A 21,310-nucleotide genomic window follows, 5' to 3' on the forward strand; every position below is an offset into this window, starting at 1 on the left:
TGTCTTTTGGGGGGGACCCACGTATTTTTTTATTTTTATTAAAAGAACATTAACATGCTCTCCCCATCCCTCCTTGACCATTATAATGAATTACATTCATCATAAATATATCCCCCTTCTCCCACAGCCAAATACATTTTTTCAGCAGAATTGGTCACAGATTGGTCTGCTGAAAAATTGGACAAGTGTGTAGCGAGGATTGGCTGCAGAATCTGTGAGCAGGTCTGCAGAAGGTTTGTATAAACAGTCTGATCTCCCATGGATTGGACAAGTGTGCACCCAGCTTAAGGGTTGTCATCAGTAAAAGCTACAAAACAACTCCACACTCTTCTATTACATCAAATTGAGGGTTACATTTGCTATAAAGGTGTCAAATGAAATTAATGATGTGTAAATTTACATACATTGGCAGATATACCTGCAGTTCAATTGATCTGCGGATATATCTGCCAATGATGGTTATTCTATACACACAGAAAGATGCTACAATATACGTGCAGATATATTGTCCATCTGCTGTGCTGTACAGCAGATGCAAAATACCTGAAAGATGTTGTTCACAGACAGACATATTGCTTGAACACACTTGCAGATCAGCAAAAGATATGTTGGCCGATCAATTGATTGGCCAATATATCTGCCAGTGTGTACCCAGCATTAATGTGAAATGTTATCTTAAAGGTAAAGAATCTATGCTTCCTAGCCTGGTCACTCAATAAAGAGTCCAAAAATAAAAAGAGTCCAAAAATAAATGTATGTGGAAAGTCGATAAAAAACAAAAAACAAAAACAAATTTCTTTACATTGCAGTCTTTAAAATTATTTTATTTAAACTACCATGTATTCGAATAAGCCATATTGTTAATTCATTTATATGTAGTCTATTAATACATCTCTACCCTCTCCCCTTCCCTCAAAACCTAATCTACAGACCTTTGGAAATACAGCCTATATGGAAACATCACAAAACACTGCATGTACTGACAATTCTATTTATCTTGTATATAACAGATATTAATTATACTGGTGTTTTGGCTAATTTGTATATATATATATATATATATATACACACACACATACATACATACACACTGTTCATTAAAATATAAACTACAATTTAGGTTGGGACCCATAGCTATTTGAATACATCCACTGCCCATCCATAGTATGTGGAAGTAGGGGTTTAAGAGGAGTGGGCTATGTACATGGCAGTAGTGTATGGTAAAGGCTGATTGTGCAGTGAACAAATGGCATTCTGTGCTCATTGACATGGCTTCTGGAGTGTTCAAAACAATGTTTCTTTGTGCGTTGAGTAGCTGTGGCTTTGTAGAGTTCCATATTCCACTGTGCATTACAAGAAAAATGGATTGTGTGCTATGTACACCAGGATTAATTTGTGCAAAATTGACATATTGCCATAGAGACCAACACCCTTTGATTGCTTTGTGTTAAATTGTGGTACTCCAGAATGACTGCATATCACTCCAGATTTGAGATTTACACAAGTAAGTAAACAGTTTGGGTACAAACATTAGCTTAAGCCTAGCAGCAAAAAACGGGAAATGAATTAAGTATAATTCAGTGTCAACAACACGGTAGAATACGGTTTTGTTATTACCATCACAGAAAACAGGAGAAGAAAACCCAGAAAAGATATGGTGCTGTTCTCGTACTATATTATAATCAGACACAAGGGTCCCAAGTATTTAAGACATTCTTGAGTCTGTAAAGAGAGAGATTTAAGGTTACGGAGTAGTGGTCGCATCAGTTCCTAGCTCCTTTGAAATTGTGTTAGTGTGCCAACCTTTAGAAACACGCTGGGTTTTTTTTATTAGCTGTCATTCTGTAACTAACCCTATTGGTGGGGATGGAAATTGTGCGCACACTGCAGATTCCAGTCTACCAACAGCAGTAGTACAATGACTGGTCAAGTTCCCAGCTGAATCCAAAGATACATTTTTCTTTGCATGTTGAAAAATGGGAACTTCTGCTGAATTCATCCATGGACTTAAATGAGAGCTAGTTTCTCTGGATGCCAGGGAGCAGTCAGCTACTTTGCAACTAATTTCATTATTTTTAGGCAGACACTCCGTAGAAAGGCTCAATTGATCATCAAAAACCAAAGGCTGTTGGTCATCTGCCTCTTCACAGATAACAAAAACAGGGTTTGGTTTCTCAAAATCCTCCAAATCCTCTTTGGATCGAGTTCCATTATCTGATATGGTGTTAGAGAAGCTTGTAAAGTCCGCTGCAGATTTTTGATACAAATGATGGTTCTCCTTAGGACAAACCGACTTTTGGTCAGAGCGAACACAGTTAGGATCATTTAGTAACCCAAAGTATGGGCGGGTCTTCTTCAGGTTGCACGATGCAAGTGTTCTCTGGAGGTGTGCCGATTGGGTGAGGGGATAGGAGGCGTTACTGTCTGGAGATTCTGAGTAAAGATGAGTGGAATAATCCCCAATCTGTATGGCAGAACCGGCTCTTCTGGGTTTCTTAGAGCTTAGACTTTCAGCATGTGCATTACAACCCTGAGAAAATGTAAATGGTGAATTTATGTAACACATGAAAATACTCCATATAAAACAGATTTAAGTTTTTTTTGTACAACTCGTGCAAAGCCGATACAGGTTGAGTCTCCCATATCCAAAAGGCTTGGGACCAGAAGTATTTTGGATATGAGATTTTTCTGTATTTTGGAATATTTGCATACCATAATGATATATTTTGGGGATGGGACCCAAGTCTTATCACAGAATGCATTTATGTTTCATAAACATACAACCTGAAGGTAGATTTATACAATATTTTTAATAATTTTGTTTGTAAATAAAGTTTGTGTGAACCATCAGAAAGGAAAGGTGTCAATCAGTCTTGCTCAAAAAAATCTGTATTTGGAATGTGGGAGACTCATCCTGTATCAATCATAGTCATATAAAGGAAAGGGGGGAAATAGGATTTTGATAACCTACCGGTAAATCCTTTTCTCCTAGTCCGTAGAGGATGCTGGGGATGACATCAAGACCATGGGGTATAGACGGGATCCGCAGGAGACATGGGCACTCCAAAGACTTTTCATTGGGTGTGAACTGGCTCCTCCCTCTATGCCCCTCCTCCAGACTTCAGTTGTAGGAACTGTGCCCAGGGAGACTGACATTTCGAGGAAAGGAATTACTTAACTAGTGGTGAGATATCTACCAACTCACACCCTCAACCATGCTGCACACATGGCATTCAACATAACACACGCCAACAGGCATGAACTAATTGCAGCAACATGCTGAAACCAAGATAACACAACTTGTGTAACTGTAATAACTAAACTGCAGGTAAAGTACGCACTGGGACGGGCGCCCAGCATCCTCTACGGACTAAGAGAAAAGGATTTACCGGTAGGTTATCCAAATCCTATTTTCTCATACGTCCTAGAGGATGCTGGGGATGACATCAAGACCATGGGGTCTATACCAAAGCTCCAGTACGGGCGGGAGAGTGCGGATGACCCTGCAGCACCGATTGACCAAACTTTAGGTCATCGGCCAAGGTGTCAAACTTGTAGAACTTAGCAAATGTGTTTGACCCTGACCAAGTAGCTGCTCGGCAAAGTTGTAATGCCGAGACCCCCCGGGCAGCCGCCCAGGATGAGCCCACCTTCCTAGTGGTGTGGGCCTTTACCGATGTCGGTAACGGCAATCCAGCTGTAGTATGAACTTGCTGAATCGTATTTCTAATCCAACGTGCAATAGTCTGCTTGGAAGCAGGACAGCCAATCTTGTTGTGATCATACAGGACAAACAGAGCCTCTGTTTTCGTATACGAGCTGTGCTAGTAACATAGATTTTCAAAGCTCTAACCACATAAAGAGACTTTGAATCAGTGAATGTGTCAGTAACTACTGGCACCACAATAGGTTGGTTTATGTGAAAAGCAGAAAACACCTTTGGAAGAAAATGTTGGCGAGTTCGCAACTCTGCCCTATCTTCATGGAAAATCAGGTAAGGGCTCTTGTGAGACAAGGCCCCCAATTCCGACACCCGCCTTGCGGATGCCAAAGCCAAAAGCATCACCACTTCAACTCTATCTTTTGTAGAGGCTCAAACCAATCCTATTGAAGGAACTGCAATACCACGTTAAGGTCCCATGGTGCCACTGGAGGCATGAATGGAGGCTGGATGTGTAGAACCCCTTTCACGAAGGTCTGAACCTCTGGAAGAGAGGCCAATTGTTTTTGGAAGAACACTGACAAGGCCGAAATCTGGACCTTGATTGATCCCAATCGTAGGCCCGTCTCCACGCCATCCTGCAAAAAATGGAGAAAACGTCTTAAGTGAAACTCTTCCGTAGGAGCTTTCTTGGATTCACACCAAGACACATATTTTCTCCAAATACGGTGGTAATGTTTTGACGTTACTCCCTTTCTCGCCTGAATATGGGTGGGGATGACATCCTTAGGAATACCCTTCCTGGCTAGGATACGGCGCACAACAGCCATGCCGTCAAACGTAGCCACGGTAAGTCTTGGTACACACACGGCCCCTGCTGCTGCAGGTCCTCCCAAGGAGGAAGAGGCCGAGGATCTCCTATGAGTAACTGCTGAAGATCTGGGTACCAAGCCCTTCTTGGCCAGTCTGGGGCAATGAAGATTGCTCGAACCCTTGTCTTTCTTATGATCCCGAGTACTTTTGGGATCAGCGGAAGTGGAGGGAAAGCATACACTGACGGAAACACCCACTGGGTCACCAGTGCATCCACTGCTACTGCTTGAGGGTCTCTCGACTTGGAACAGTATCTCTGAAGCTTCTTGTTGAGACGAGATGCCATCATGTCTATTTGAGGAACTCCCCAAAGACTTGTCACCTCTGCGAAGACTTCTTGGTGGAGGCCCAACTCTCCTGGATGGAGATCATGTCTGCTGAGGAAGTCTGCTTCCCAGTTGTCTACTCCCGGAATGAATATTGCCGACAGAGCTTGTAGATGTTTTTCTGCCCAGCGGAGGATTTTTGTCGCCTCTGCCATTGCCGTTCTGCTTTTCGTTCCGCCCTGCCTGTTTATGTATGCAACTGCTGTTACATTGTCCACCTGGATCTGCACGGGACGGTCTTGAAGAAGATGTACCGCTTGTTGAAGGCTGTTGTAAATGGCTCTTAGCTCCAGAACGTTTATGTGAAGGCAGGCTTCCTGTTGTGACCAATGTCCCTGGAAGTTTTCTCCCTGAGAGACTGCTCCCCAGCCTCGGAGACTTGCATCCGTGATTACTAGGACCCAGTCCTGAATCCCGAACCTGCGTCCCTCTGGCAGGTGAGAGCTGTGCAGCCACCACAGGAGCGAAATCCTGGTTTTTGACGACAGGATTATCTTTCTGTGCATGTGTAGGTGTGACCCCGACCACTTGTCCAACATGTCCCACTGGAATACTCTGGCATGGAACCTGCCAAACTGTATGGCCTCGTAGGCCGCCACCATCTTCCCCAACAACCGAATGCACTGATGGATCGACACACTTGATGGTTTCAATATCTGTTTTACCATTTTCTGGATTTCCAGAGCCTTTTCCAGCGGAAGAAATACTCTCTGAACTTCTGTGTCCAGAATCATCCCAAGGAAAGACAACCTTGTCGTCGGTTCCAACTGTGACTTTGAGTAATTTATGATCCACTCGTGTTGTTGGAGTATTGACAGGGAGAGGGATATGTTTTGTAATAACTGCTCCCTGGATCTCACCTTTATCAGGAGGTCGTCCAGATAAGGGATTATATTGACTCCTTTCTGACGAAGGAGAACCATCATCTCCGCCATCACCCTTGGTGAATACCCTCGGCGCTGTGGAGAGACCGAAAGCTAACGTCTGGAATTGGTAATGGCAATCCTGAATTGCGAATCTCAGATAAGCCTGGTGAGGAGGATAAATGGGAACATGCAGGTAAGCATCCTTTATGTCCACCGACACTAAGTAGTCCCCCTCCTCCAGACTGGCAATCACCACCCGAAGTGATTCCATCTTGAACTTGAACCTTTTCAGGAAGAAACTCAGATCTTTTAGATTTAGGATCGGTCTGACCGAGCCGTCCGGCTTCGGAACAACAAAGAGGCTTGAATAAAAACCCCGCCCTTGTTGTGACAACGGTACTAGGACTATAACCTGGTCTTGACATAATTTTTGGATTGCCGCTGTTACTGCTTCTCTCTCTGGCGGAGAAGCTGGCAAGGTCGATTTGAAAAATCGGCATGGGGGAACGTCTTGAAACTCTAGTTTGTATCCCTGGGATACTATTTGCAACACCCAGGGATCCAGGCCAGACAGAATCCAATCCTGGCTGAAGAGTTTAAGACGTGCCACCACCCGAGCGGCCTCCCGAAAGGGAGTTCCAGCGTCATGCTGGGGATTTGGCAGAATTAGGGGTAGACTTCTGCTCTTGGGAACCTGGAGCCGGTGTGGGCTTCTTTCCCCTTTTTGTATTTATTGGGCTGAAAGGATTGCATTTGCGGGTGATAGGTCTGTCCTTTTTGCCGGTGCAGGCGCAGAGGGAAAAAAGTTGACTTACCTGCGGTAGCCGCCGAGACTAACGCATCCAGACCATCGCCAAATAAGGCCTCACCTTTATATGGGAGAGCCTCCATGTTTCTTTTGAAATCTACATCCGCGTTCCACTGGCGAATCCATAACGCCCGCCTAGCCGATACTGCCATGGTAGCGGCTTGTGAACTCAAGAGTCCAATATCCTTCATTGCTTCCAGCATGTAGGCGGCAGCGTCCTTGATATTCCCTAGCTTAAGGAGTATCTCATCTTTATCAATCGTGTAAATTTCTGATGACACGCTTTCGGACCATTTTTCAATAGCGCGACTCACCCATGCGCAGGCAATGGTGGGCCTGAGCTGTGTACCATTGGTAACATAAATGGATTGCAATGTCGTTTCCATTTTGCGGTCTGCCGGCTCTTTAAGAGAAGCTGTGCCAGGAGCAGGGAGAATTACCTTCTTTGTCAACCTGGAAAGTGCACTGTCTAACACAGGGGTTGACTCCCATTTTTTCCTGTCTTCAACCAGGAAAGGATAAGCTATGTGAATCCTTTAGGGAATACGAAATTTTTTATCAGGATTCACCCACATCCCTTCAAACAGAGCATTTGGTTCGTGTGAAGGAGGGAACGTGACTTTGGATTTCTTTTCCTTACATAAATAAGCTTTCTCCTGAGGTACAGGAGTGCTTTCTGTAACCTCCAATACGTCCCTAATAGCCACAATCATATATTGTATACTTTTTGCCAATTTATGATCTATCTGTCTGGATTCACTATGGTTGACACAAGAATCAGAATCCGTGTCGGTATCAGTGTTTACAACATTTGCAAATGGTCTCTTATGTGACCCAGAGGGGCCGCCCGCATAAGGAATAACAGCATCCTGAAAAATCACATCTTCCACAGATTTTCTCCAGCATGCAGCCTTAGATTCAGACTTATCTAATCTACGGTTAATCAGATGCATACTGTCACGTAGCTCTTTCACCCATGCAGGCTCTTGGTGTGCCAGTAGCGCCACCACATTACAACTCTGTTTCCCTAAAACGGCTTCCTCCGGGGAGGAACTCCCTGCCTCAGACATGCCTCACACGTGTATACCACACTCACAGACACACTGAGACTAATTTTGGGGACAGACCCTCAGTAAAATCTGTCAGAGGGACACAGGATAGGAGCAGCCAGTTCACAAACCCAGCACCAGTATTGCCTGTGAACACAGTATGTCCACAGCCCTAAAGTGCTTTTAAATAGTAATATACACTATCAAATGCACCACAATCGCTTTGTGCCCCCCCTTTATAGCACCCTGTACTTGTCAGAAGTGGAGGAGAGGACCAGCGTGTTCTCTGCAGCCTGAGGAGAGAGAGAAAATGGTGCTGAGTAGTGTGCTGGCTGCCTGAGGAAGAAGCTCCGCCCCACAATACCCAAGACAATATTTATACTGGCTGGGCATCTTATGCCCCCTTTTAGCCAGCTTGAGGTAATTTTCTTGCTGCTCAGGGGCCCCCGCCCCCCCCCGCTCCCTGCAGTATCTGTGTGTGTGGGCAGCAATGGCGCGCTGCGCTTCCGCCAGCCGCTCCGCACCTCAGCCATCACTTACTTGATTGAAGATCATTCTTCTCCTACTCACCTGTCTTCTGACTTCTGGCTTTGTGAGGGGGGTGACGGCGTGCTGTGGGAGTGAGCATCTAGACACGGCTAGCGTTCAGTTCCCTTCAGGAGCTAATGGTGTCCTGTCAGCCAGAAACAGAGCCATGAACTCTGAGGAAATTGGTTCTCCTTCTGCTCCCTCAGTTCCACGAAGCAGGGAGTCTGATGGCAGCAGATCTCCCTGAAAATAAAAAACCTAACATAAGTCTTTTCAAAGAAACTCAGTAGAGCTCCTCAGAGTGCATCCAGTCGACCTGGGCACATTTCTAAAACTGAGGTCTGGAGGAGGGGCATAGAGGGAGGAGCCAGTTCACACCCAATGAAAAGTCTTTGGAGTGCCCATGTCTCCTGTGGATCCCGTCTATACCCCATGGTCTTGATGTCATCCCCAGCATCCTCTAGGACGTATGAGAAATGGGGATGAATCTCTGCACCAGTATAATAAGCTCAATAAATTAACAAATACCCCGACCTGTATTTATCAGAAGGGACTTGTATCCATCTATAGAGAGTTCCAGGGGTGCTGCCAGAGACAAGATATATGGATATAGAAAAACCAAAGAGGAAAGAATGTCTCTTTGTTGGAGTACAAAAGAACAATTCATTAAAATATAACTTTTACTGTATACATAAAACTCCTCTAAACACGAAATAAGGACAATACATGTATTACAAAAAGTGAAAAAATATATTCAAAAATAGTAATGCTAAAATCAAGGCACGCTACCCATCTATTATATCTTAATTGATACTGTGACTGAGGATGAAGTACCACTCTATCCCATTAAAGGACTTATTTGAGTAAGTATTGAAGATATAATCTCTACTGGAAAAATCAATGCGGGCAAGTATTTAAGGTATAGTGTCTATTAAAAAAGATCAATGTCAGGTAAGTATGAATAGAAATGAAGTATGCATGTGAGCCCCTATATGTATATGAATTCACTCATTACAATCACTCTGGTTTTCTGGATTATCTCCAAATAACAGGTAAGTAGTAGTAGAGTCTATAGATAGGGCTGTGAGTATATACCGACCTCCAGTACACACCATTAACCTGTATTGTAAAACACAACGTGTCAGCTAAAATTCTTGTAGTAAGTATTAATTAAATATCCACATGCATCTTGGCAATAATAGATATAGAGTAAATATAGCTGCAAAAATAGTTTATCTACTGTACAAAGGTAGGTATTTATTGTGGATAAGAGCTTGCAGTTAGTTTACCACTATGTATAGTCATAACTGAGCTTATATCTGAGAATTCTAATTTGTGTGTTGTTTAAATATGTCCCACCTGCTGTAGTGGTAGTTCATTCTCACAAAACACTGCTATGTGTCTATATTATAATAATTAGACTAAAGAATGTGACAAACCATGTCTACTTAATAGCGTATAGTGAGTGTTGGTTAAATATCGACATATCTCTTTGCCATAATAAATATAAGCATAAGTGCAGGAATAGGTAGTTTATCCACTATACAGCAGTGGGTATTTATTGCAATTAGATACTTTCAATTAATTTACCACCGTGTGCAAATATAGGTAAACAAGCATAAGTTTATTCCTTAAATTAGTTATATTTTAAATCTGCACTTCATCTACAAACCTGCATGATGAGTCTGTTTGTTGCTTTAAGTCACAATTCATATCTGCACAGTGTTTACGATTGCCTCAGAGCTTGTGAAAAAGTTTACCCATGAAACTCGTGTCGTGGCGTTATGGCCGTTACCCTCTATTGAACTAAGTATATTATAATTGTGCCAGTGCCGTAACTAGTCATTTTAGCGCTGTGTGCAAGAAATAGCATCTGCACCCCCCCCCCACCCCCATATATAAAATAAAGTCAGTGTGTGCCATAGGTGCGCGACAGAAATATAGGGGTGAGGCTTCATGGGGAAGGGCGTGGCCACAGAGCTCCCTTTTACACATTATGGCAGGCAGAGTCCCCCTTTTTACACATTACGACAGGTAGAGTCCCCTTTTTACACATTACAACAGCAGAGTCCATTTTTAACACATTAGGCAGGCAGAGTCCCTCTTTTTTACACATTGCAGCAGCAGCGTCCCCCTTTTTACACATTAAGCAGGCAGAGTCCCCTTTTTACACATTAGGCAGCAGAGTCCCCCTTTTTCCACATTATGGCAGGCAGTCCCCCTTTTTTAGACATTAGGCAGGCCAGAGTGGTAACTAGACATTTTGGTGCCCTGTGCCAAAAATAGTGGTCAGTCACATTACACCGCACAGTAGCGTCAGTCAGTCACATTACAACACACAGTAGCATCAGTCACATTACACCGCACAGTAGCATCAGTCACATTACACCACACAGTAGCATCCATCAGTCACATTACACCGCACAGTAGCGTTAGTCAGTCACATTACACCGCACAGCAGCGTCCGCCAGTCACATTACACCACACCGCACAGTAGCATCAGTCAGTCACATTACACCACAGAGGAACATAAGTCATATTACACCACACAGTAGCGTCCGTAAGTCACATTACACTGCACAGCAGCATCCGTAAGTCACATTACACCACACCGCACAGTAGCGCCTGTCAGTCACATTACACCGCACAGTAGCACCCGTCAGTCACATTACACCGCATAGTAGCACCCGTCAGTCACAGTACAGTGCACAGTAGCGCCCGTCAGTCACATTACACCGCACAGTAGCGTCCATCAGTCACATTACACCGCACAGGAGCGGCCATCAGTCACATTACAGAGAGCAGTAGCGTCCGTCCGTCACCTTATACATGTTACACCATAGAAGAGCCATGTTACACTAGCTAGGTAGAGGGGAGTGTGTGTGTGTGTGTGTGTGTGTGTGTGTGTGTGTGTGTGTGTGTGTGTGTGTGTGTGTGTGTGTGTGTGTGTGAGAAGAGACTAGAGAGAGTGAGAGTGTGTACTGCACTGTTTATTTGTCTATTCAGCTGCCGACTTCTGTTCTGTTCCCCAGGAGTCCCTCTCCACACACTGCAGTAGAAGACGGGTGGTGCGGGGAGCGGTGATCAGAGCGCATTAGAAGCGCTCTGTCACTGCCCGGCTGCTGCTGTGAGTGTAATAATCTGCATACAGCAGACAGACATTGGGTGGGGGGTTCACGAGTCAGTGGGCGGGGCTTCAGGCGGCCCTGAGTGTAGGATTAGCTGCGGCTGGATGTGGGGAGCCGGGAGGGGGCGGACAGCTACAGCGCTGGTGGCAGCGGCAATTGAAGGAGAAGGGAACAGGCGTACATCTTCGGTCATCACTGCCAGCGCTGCAGCGATCGGCGGTGGTCGTGCCCCCTCCCCCTGGTTTCTGGAGGCGGTCCTGCGCCCACAGTGCTTTTGCGCTGTGTGCCAGGCACCGCTTGCCCATAGGTAGATACGGCGCTGAATTGTGCTACTGAGGCAGCTCCAGATCAATGTGTTAATATAATTGAATGTACAACAATACAGGATCGCTCAGTGACAGCTATTTAGGTACTCTTAAAAGAGCTACTAGTATTTGAATTAAGTGCTATAAGAGGCAATATATGGTAAATTCTGTAATAGTGTCGCCATTAATACTGGCTTGTGATACACGGATGCTAATGATATAATAAGGACATATTAGATCAAACTGCAATCCTGGCATCTGAGTTAACCATGCATGTGTAAATAAAATCACAGCAACAACAGAAGCGCATTAACCAAATTAAAGTTTAATTGAGATAATATATTATAAAGGACAACAATTCTATATGTAAAATTATATACATACTATTACACATCATTTGTCACATAAGTTTATTGTCCCATATACATACATTGATTACCACTGTATAGGCATAGAGCAGAAGTCTGTGGGCCTTATTCAGAGTTGATCGCAGCAGCAAATATGTTAGCAGTTGGCCAAAACCATGTGCACTGCAGGGGGGGGCAGATGTAACATGTGCAGAGAGAGTTGGATTTGGGTGGGATGTGTTCAAACGAAATCTAAATTTCACTGTAAAAATAAAGCAGCCAGTATTTACCCTGCACAGAAACAAAATAACCCACCCAAATCTAACTCTCTCTGCAAATGTTATATCTGCCACACCTGCAGTGCACATGGTTTTGCCCAACTGCCATCAAATTTGCTGCTGCGATCAACTATGAATTACCCAGTGTGTAATAAATGTTACTAACAGGAATGATACATTGTATTAAAATGCAGTTTACAAGTCTCATTCTACACTGAAGGCAATGATTGCCAACATACTGTACTGCTAAATTTGTATCAATTTATGCTAACATCCAGCTCTGAAGGTGGGTACACACTGGAAGATATATCTGCCGATCAATTGATCGGCAGATATATCTATGGACGGATCGGGCAGTGTGTTGTGCATACACACTGGCCGATCCATCAGGGACTGACATCATGAACTGGGCGGGCGTGTACACATGCCCGCCCAGTTCAGCTGTCAATCACCGTCGCCCGCCGCAGCATGTGTACGGGCGGTCGGCCGACCGCCCGTACACACACAGCGACGCGCCAATATATTGGTAGATATATTGGCCGTCGGCTGTGCTGCGGGGCCGACGCGATACGTCTGTGAACGACAGAGTTCACAGACGTATCGGCCGTACACACTGGCCGACGGACCCGCGATATATCGGCCGTTCAAGAGAATGGCCGATATATCAGCCAGTGTATACGGGCCTTGAGGCAATCGTAAACACTGTGCAGATATGAATTGTGACTTAAAGCTACAAACAGACTCATGCAGGTTTGTAGATGAAGTGCAGATTTAAAATATAACTAATTTAAGGAAATAAACAAACTTATGCTTGTTTACCTATGGTTGCACACAATGGTAACTTAATTTAAAGTATCTCATTGCAATAAATACCCACTTCTGTATAGTGGATAAACTACCTATTCCTGCACTTATGCTTATATTTATTATGGCAAAGAGACATGTCGATATTTAACCAACACTCGCTATACGCTATTAAGTAGACATGGGTTGTCACATTCTTTAGTCTAATTATTATCATATAGACACATAGCAGTGTTTTGTGAGAATGAACTACCACTACAGCAGGTGGGACATATTTAAACAACACACAACTTGGAATTCTCAGATATATGCTCAGTTATGACTATACATATTGGTAAACTAACTGCAAGCTCTTATCCACAATAAATACCTACCTTTGTACAGTGGATAAACTATTTTTGCAGTTATATTTATATCTATTATTGCCAAGATACATCTGGATATTTAATTAATACTTACTACAAGAATTTTAGCTGACACGTCGTGTTTTACAATACATGTTAATGGTGTGTACTGGAGGTCCGTATATGCTCGCAGCCCTGTCTCTAGACTCTACTACTACTTACCTGTTACTTGGAGATAATCCAGATTAACGGAGTGATTGTAATAAGTGAATTCATATACATATAGTGTCTCACATGCATACTTCATTACTATTCATAATTACCTGACATTGATCTTTTTTAATAGACACTATACCTTCAATACTTACCCGCATTGAATTTTCCAATAGAGATTATATCTTCAATACTCAAATAAATCCTTTAATGGAATAGTGTGGTACTTCATCCTCAGTCATGGTATCAATTAAGATATAATAGATGGGTAGCGTGCCTTGATTTTAACATCACTATTTTTTTATATATATTTTTCACTTTTTGTAATACATGTATTGCCCTTATTTCGTGTTTAGATGAGTTTTATGTATACAATAAAAGTTATATTTTAATGAATTATCCTTTTGTGCGCCAACAAAGAGACATTCTATCCGCTTCGGTTTTTCTCAGTCATAGTCTACAATATTGTACAGTGAGCAATCTTACAAATAGAGGGGTGCGAGAGAGATGATGGTGTGGCAGACTGTATAGAGAAGAAAGGAGAAGAGGCTTAGACACAGAAATAGAAGAAGAGGGAAGTAAAAAAAAAAAGGAAGATATTCAAGTGGGTGGGCACCAAACTAGTTAAGTCAACCTAACTCAAATGGAGTAGGCAGGGACAGATTGGGATGGAAACCAGCCCTAATGGGAGTGTGGTCTGATGAAGGGGGTAGGATCCCTACTCATAGGGCCTCATTGTATGCAGTTGCGGCCTTCCTTGCATCTTTTGTGCAGTTGTGTCTCAGACCAAGGGCAGATTGAGAACTAAAAGTGACCCTATAAAATTTTTGTAGAAGTGACCTGACATGGGCAGCACAGGAGTTATCACATACCGTGCAGCCATGGCAGCTTCACTGGATGGCAGAGTTGCTGTACTGCAGGGATGGAATGACAGTATGAATGGGGACAATGCAGTGTACTGAGTGTCACAACTGAGGGTTTAGGCTGACGAGAGGAAGCCTCAGTTGTAGGGGCTGAGATGAAATTAAACCTGGGAGGTTTAATCAGACCCCTGGACATGTAAGTGCAGAATGATTACCCGAAGGTGTGACCATGACAACCAGTTTAAAATTCAAAATAAAAGTTTATTAACAGACTCCGTGTGATAACAAGCAGTATTCAAGTTTAGCAAAGACAGTGGCAAATAACACAGTTCCTGGAATACATAACCATAGAAGGTTTCTCAGAGCACTGGTAGGTTTAGAACAGATGTAAAAGTCCTTTGATGGAATCACCTTACCAGGCCTGGTTGTAGTTGTAGAAATAGCCGAGGAACATGCCAGTAGTTGTAGCAGGTGAATCTGTAACTTGAGTATGCTGCTGTATCAGCTGGATGGAACCAGCCAGGTGGTAAGACACGGAGTGGATGCTGAGTGGAATCAGCCAGGTGATGAAATGCAGAGTGGATGCTGAATGGAATCAGCCAGGTACTAAAGTCACGGAGTGAATGCTGGATGGAACCAGCCAGGTGATAAAACACAGAGTGAATGATGTGAGATGCTAGGGAGCGTAGAAACAGAATAGCTGAAAGATGATTACCGGTGGTAGTGGATACTGCTGGTAAGATAGGATCCGCTGGATCAGCACCGGTGTTTGGTAGAAGCTGGAATCAGTTGAAAGCTGGCTGCTTGGAAGCAGATAGTAGATAGCTGGAAACTGGACAGCCACGGAAGGCTGTAGAGTCAGGCTGCACTGCAAGATGGAAAGCAGGTGCGGGTCTCTTTGTGGATGCTGGAGACAGGAACTGGAACCTGGAAAAACAAGCCACAGGAGAGAGAGACTGGAACAAGGTATGACATTCAAAGCACTGACATCTATCTGGCCCAGACACAGGATACTTATACCTGCTGCTATGCAGGCATTGGCTGGGCAATTATGCAGATTCCAGGGATGGTGGATTGGAGGAATTGGAGCATGTGATCAAATCCAACATGGCTGCGCCCATGCTGGAACCTGGAGGGAAAACCTGGTTTGGAATGAAATGTGCAAACATAGTGATAATGGCGGCGCCGGCCGCGGAGGACAGGAGACGCCAGATGACTGTTATATGCTGAGACACTTGGAGGGCAGCAGAGGCCGCGGCAGGCATGATACATGATTCTGAGAACCTGCAGCAATAACACAGTAACGGCGGCGGAGGCCGCGGAGGACGGGAGACGCCATGTTGGATTCAAACATGGCGCCGCTGTGGTAGTGTCTCAGAATGACAGGAGGGATGTGCAGAGTGTTGACACAGATGAGATCCGGATTTGGAACGCTGGGCCAGTCTCAGAAGACACCTAAACGGCAGGTAATGGCATCCAGATACCCGGATCGTGACAGCACCCCCCCCCCTTTAGGAGTGGCCCCAGGACACTTCTTAGGCTTTAAAGGAAACTTTGAGTGGAAATTTCGGACCAAGGCAGGAGCATGGACGTCTGAGGCATTGGTCCAAGAGCGTTCTTCAGGACCATAGCCCTTCCAGTCAATGAGATACTGTAACTGACCGTAACGGAAACGTGAGTCCAAAATCTTGGCCACCTCGTACTCGACTCCCCGTTGAGTCTGAACTTTGGGAGCTGGAGGAAGTGCGGAATGAAACCGATTCAGGATCAGCGGTTTCAACAAGGAAACATGAAATGTCCTGGGTATTTTCAAGAAGGGTGGTAACTGTAATCTGTAGGCAACAGGATTGATGACTTGTTCAATCTTGAAGGTACCGATGTAGCGAGGTGCAAATTTCATGCTGGGAACTCTCAACCTCAAATTCTTCGTGGACAACCACACACGATCACCCACCTTGAGAGCAGGAACCGCTCTACGCTTCCTATCGGCAAACTTTTTATACCTGGATGAGGCTTTAAGCAGGGCTGCGCGGACGTTCTTCCAGTTATTTGAAAACTGACGCAAGGTGACATCCACTGCTGGAACAGAAGTTGCGGGAAGCGGTTGAAATTCTGGGACTTTAGGGTGGAATCCATAATTAATGGAGAATGGTGTCGAAGAAGATGAGGAATGGTATTGATTGTTGTGGCTGAACTCGGCCCAAGGAAGGAGTTGAACCCAGTCATCTTGAGAGGAAGACACATATATACGGAGGAAGGCTTCCAAGTCCTGATTCACCCTCTCGGTTTGACCATTGGTCTGAGGATGGTAAGCTGTGGAAAACTTTAACTTGACTTGGAGGGCTTGACACAAACTTCGCCAAAATTTGGCTACAAATTGTACTCCACGATCCGAGATAATCTCTTCAGGAAGACCGTGAAGTCGGAAGATCTCTTGTATAAACACTTGAGCCAACTTGGAAGCTGACGGAAGACCGGTGAGAGGGATGAAATGTGCCATCTTGGTGAACCGGTCAACTACCACCCAGATGGTATTAAACTTGTTGCAGATAGGTAGATCGGTAACAAAGTCCATCGACAAATGGGTCCATGGTCAACGGGGAACAGATAATGGAACCAGTTGCCCCGCAGGCGACTGGCGGGAGACTTTGTGTTGGGCACACTTTGGGCAGGAGGCAATAAATTCCATAACGTCCTTCTTCAGAGTTGGCCACCAGTAGGACCTAGAGATAAACTCCAGGGTTTTCTGAATGCCTGTATGTCCAGCAAAGCGGGAAGCGTGGGCCCAATGCATGAGCTTCTTCCTTAGAACTGGCTTAACAAAACTTTTCCCTGGCGGGGGCGTAGAGTCCATCCCTACCGTGGAGAATGCCAACGGATTAATAATAGGATGCTTGTCTGCAGACTCGGACTCATTTTCTTGCTCCCATAAGCGGGAAAGGGCATTGGCCTTACGATTCTGAGAACCCGGACAGAACTGGAGTTTAAAGTCAAACCTAGAGAAGAAAAGTGCCCATCTGGCCTGACGAGGGTTCAGACATTGTGCGCCTTTTAGATATAAAAGATTTTTGTGGTCGGTAAGTATGGTGATTGAATGAGAAGCTCCCTCCAACAGGTATCTCCACTCCTCCAGAGCGAGCTTGATGGCTAGCAACTCCTGATCGCCAATGGCATAGTTGCGCTCAGCTGGGGAGAACTTCCGGGAGAAGAAACTGCAAGGATGTAGATGTCCATCTTTGGCCCTCTGGGATAACACCGCTCCTACTCCAACGGAGGAGGCATCTACCTCTAAGATAAAAGGAGAGTCGGTGTCGGGCTGTTTCAGAACTGGTGCAGAGATGAACCATTCCTTCAGAAGGTGAAAGGCCTGCGTAGCTTCTTCGGACCACTTGGACGGATTAGCACCTTTCTTGGTTAATGCAGTGATAGGCGCCACAATGGTGGAAAAGTCTCGTATAAACTTTCTATAATAATTGGCGAACCCTAAGAACCTCTGGACCCCTTTGAGGGTTAAGGGTATAGGCCAATTCTGGATTGCTTGGAGTTTCTCAGGATCCATCTCTAGTCCGGAACCGGACACAATGTAACCTAGAAACGGAATGGTTTTAACTTCAAACATACACTTCTCCAATTTACAATAGAGGTGGTTGACACGGAGACGGGAAAGAACCTCCTTTACCCAGAAACGATGATCTTCTAGATTATTAGCAAAGATGAGGATGTCATCTAGATAAACCACGACATGGCGGTATAAGATGTCCCTGAAGATCTCATTCACGAAGTGCTGGAAGACTGCTGGAGCGTTGCTCAATCCGAAGGGCATGACGAGGTACTCATAATGTCCGTCACGGGTGTTAAAGGCGGTCTTCCACTCGTCACCCTCACGGATCCGGATGAGATTGTAGGCACCCCTCAAGTCCAGCTTTGTAAAAATGGTTGCACCACTAACTCTATCGAAGAGTTCTGTAATCAGGGGTAAAGGGTATCGGTTCTTAACGGTAATGTCGTTCAGACCTCTGTAGTCGATACACGGACGCAGAACACCGTCTTTCTTCTTAACGAAGAAGAAGCCTGCGCCGGCTGGAGAAGAAGATGGTCGGATGAAACCCTTTGCCAGGTTCTCTTTGATGTACTCTTCCATGGAGTGTGTCTCAGGCAGAGACAACGGATAAGTTCGGCCTCGCGGTGGAACCTTCCCTGGAATGAGGTCGATTGGGCAGTCCCATTCTCTATGAGGAGGAAGGATATCAGCAGAGGCTTTACTGTACATGTCCGTGAAGTCTTGATATGGAGGAGGTGGAACATCAGATGACCTGGGGAAGGAAGAACAAACAGGAAGAACTTTGGCTAAACAAGTCTCAGCACAGGAGGGACCCCATGCCAGTATTTGCGTAGTCGTCCAATCAATCGATGGGTTGTGGAGATGGAGCCATGGAAGGCCTAAAACCACTGGATGTGTGGCTCTTGGAATCACTAGAAAAGAAATATACTCAGAATGAAGAACTCCCACTCTCAGACGAACTGGAAGAGTCCTTAAGGAAATGACTGCGTCAAAAATCTTGCTGCCATCCACGGCAGTCAAAGAGATGGACGAGGACAGTCTCTCGGTGGGTAGGGACCACCGTTTAACATAAGCTTCGGTTATGAAATTCCCAGCTGCTCCGGAATCAAGGAGGGCAATGACGTTCCTGTAACGTTGAGCAATTTGGAGCGACACTGGGAGGTTACAATCATGAGGAGATGGAGAGGAGATCATTACTCCTAGCCGGCCCTCTCCTTGGCGAGCTAGGATCTGGAGTTTCCCGAACGTTTGGGACAGGCGTTGATAGTGTGCGACGGAGCTGCACAGTAGAGACATAGAGACTCGGAGAGGCGTCTTCGGCGCTCAGCGGGAGATAGACGGGAACGACCAATTTGCATAGGCTCATCCTTGGATGGAGATGGTTGACGAGGAGGAGGAGCAGAAGATTTAGGAACGGATGATCTTCCTCGCTCGGTTGCTCTCTCTCTGAACCGTAGATCAACCTTCGTGCATAGTGAAATTAGCTCATCCAACTTAGAAGGCAAGTCTCTGGTAGCTAACTCATCTTTAATGCGTTCTGACAAGCCATGCCAGAATGCAGCATACAGGGCCTCGTCGTTCCAGGCCAGTTCAGATGCCAGGATTTTGAACTGTATAAGATACTGTCCCACAGTACGTGTTCCCTGGCGTAGACGGAGAATCTCAGATGAAGCAGAGGAAAGCCGGCCCGGCTCGTCGAAGATGCGCCTGAAGGATGCTATAAAGTCAGTATAGGAGGACAGCAGGGGATCAGACTTCTCCCATAACGGTGATGCCCAATCAAGGGCTGAGCCACTGAGGAGAGAAATAATATAAGCAACTTTGGTACGGTCACTGGGGAAGTTGCCAGGTTGAAGCTCAAAATGGATTCCGCATTGGTTGAGAAAGCCCCTGCAGAACTTTGGAGATCCGTCAAATTTTGCTGGCGTTGGAAGATGAAGACGTGGTATGGAAATGGGTAAGGTGGGTGGGGTTACAGCTGGAGTCACTGTGGTGGATGCATCAGACGTGTCAGGTCCACGGAGGGTCGTCTGAATCCCATCCAGCCGAGTAGAGAAATCCTGGAGACAGCGGATGATGTGACCTTGTGCAGCCTCCTGATGTTCGAGTCTGGCTGCCAGTTCTTGCATAGGTCTAGCCGCTTGATCCTGGTCTCCGGCTGGATTCATATGGTCAGTGCTTACTGTCACAACTGAGGGTTTAGGCTGACGAGAGGAAGCCTCAGTTGTAGGGGCTGAGATGAAATTAAACCTGGGAGGTTTAATCAGACCCCTGGACATGTAAGTGCAGAATGATTACCCGAAGGTGTGACCATGACAACCAGTTTAAAATTCAAAATAAAAGTTTATTAACAGACTCCGTGTGATAACAAGCAGTATTCAAGTTTAGCAAAGACAGTGGCAAATAACACAGTTCCTGGAATACATAACCATAGAAGGTTTCTCAGAGCACTGGTAGGTTTAGAACAGATGTAAAAGTCCTTTGATGGAATCACCTTACCAGGCCTGGTTGTAGTTGTAGAAATAGCCGAGGAACATGCCAGTAGTTGTAGCAGGTGAATCTGTAACTTGAGTATGCTGCTGTATCAGCTGGATGGAACCAGCCAGGTGGTAAGACACGGAGTGGATGCTGAGTGGAGTCAGCCAGGTGATGAAATGCAGAGTGGATGCTGAATGGAATCAGCCAGGTACTAAAGTCACGGAGTGAATGCTGGATGGAACCAGCCAGGTGATAAAACACAGAGTGAATGATGTGAGATGCTAGGGAGCGTAGAAACAGAATAGCTGAAAGATGATTACCGGTGGTAGTGGATACTGCTGGTAAGATAGGATCCGCTGGATCAGCACCGGTGTTTGGTAGAAGCTGGAATCAGTTGAAAGCTGGCTGCTTGGAAGCAGATAGTAGATAGCTGGAAACTGGACAGCCACGGAAGGCTGTAGAGTCAAGGCTGCACTGCAAGATGGAAAGCAGGTGCGGGTCTCTTTGTGGATGCTGGAGACAGGAACTGGAACCTGGAAAAACAAGCCACAGGAGAGAGAGACTGGAACAAGGTATGACATTCAAAGCACTGACATCTATCTGGCCCAGACACAGGATACTTATACCTGCTGCTATGCAGGCATTGGCTGGGCAATTATGCAGATTCCAGGGATGGTGGATTGGAGGAATTGGAGCATGTGATCAAATCCAACATGGCTGCGCCCATGCTGGAACCTGGAGGGAAAACCTGGTTTGGAATGAAATGTGCAAACATAGAGATAATGGCGGCGTCGGCCGCGGAAGACAGGAGACCCCAGATGACTGTTATATGCTGAGACACTTGGAGGGCAGCAGAGGCCGCGGCAGGCATGATACA

General features: G+C 45.3%; 1 protein-coding gene across 3 annotated transcripts in view; it reads right to left on the reverse strand.

The window, feature by feature from the left end:
- Positions 1–810: 810 nt before the first annotated feature.
- LOC135069606 (uncharacterized) overlaps positions 811–21,310 on the reverse strand; it is a 110,435-nt gene continuing 89,935 nt past the window's right edge. For all 3 annotated transcript variants that reach the window (XM_063964698.1, XM_063964697.1, XM_063964699.1), the window contains exon 7: positions 811–2,530. In XM_063964698.1, coding sequence (XP_063820768.1) covers positions 1,838–2,530 — 693 coding nt within the window. In that variant the 3' untranslated portion in view covers positions 811–1,837. The remainder of the gene's footprint in view (positions 2,531–21,310) is intronic.

Source organism: Pseudophryne corroboree, chromosome 1 (genome assembly GCF_028390025.1).
Source record: "Pseudophryne corroboree isolate aPseCor3 chromosome 1, aPseCor3.hap2, whole genome shotgun sequence".
In the NCBI taxonomy this organism is placed as follows: domain Eukaryota; kingdom Metazoa; phylum Chordata; class Amphibia; order Anura; family Myobatrachidae; genus Pseudophryne; species Pseudophryne corroboree.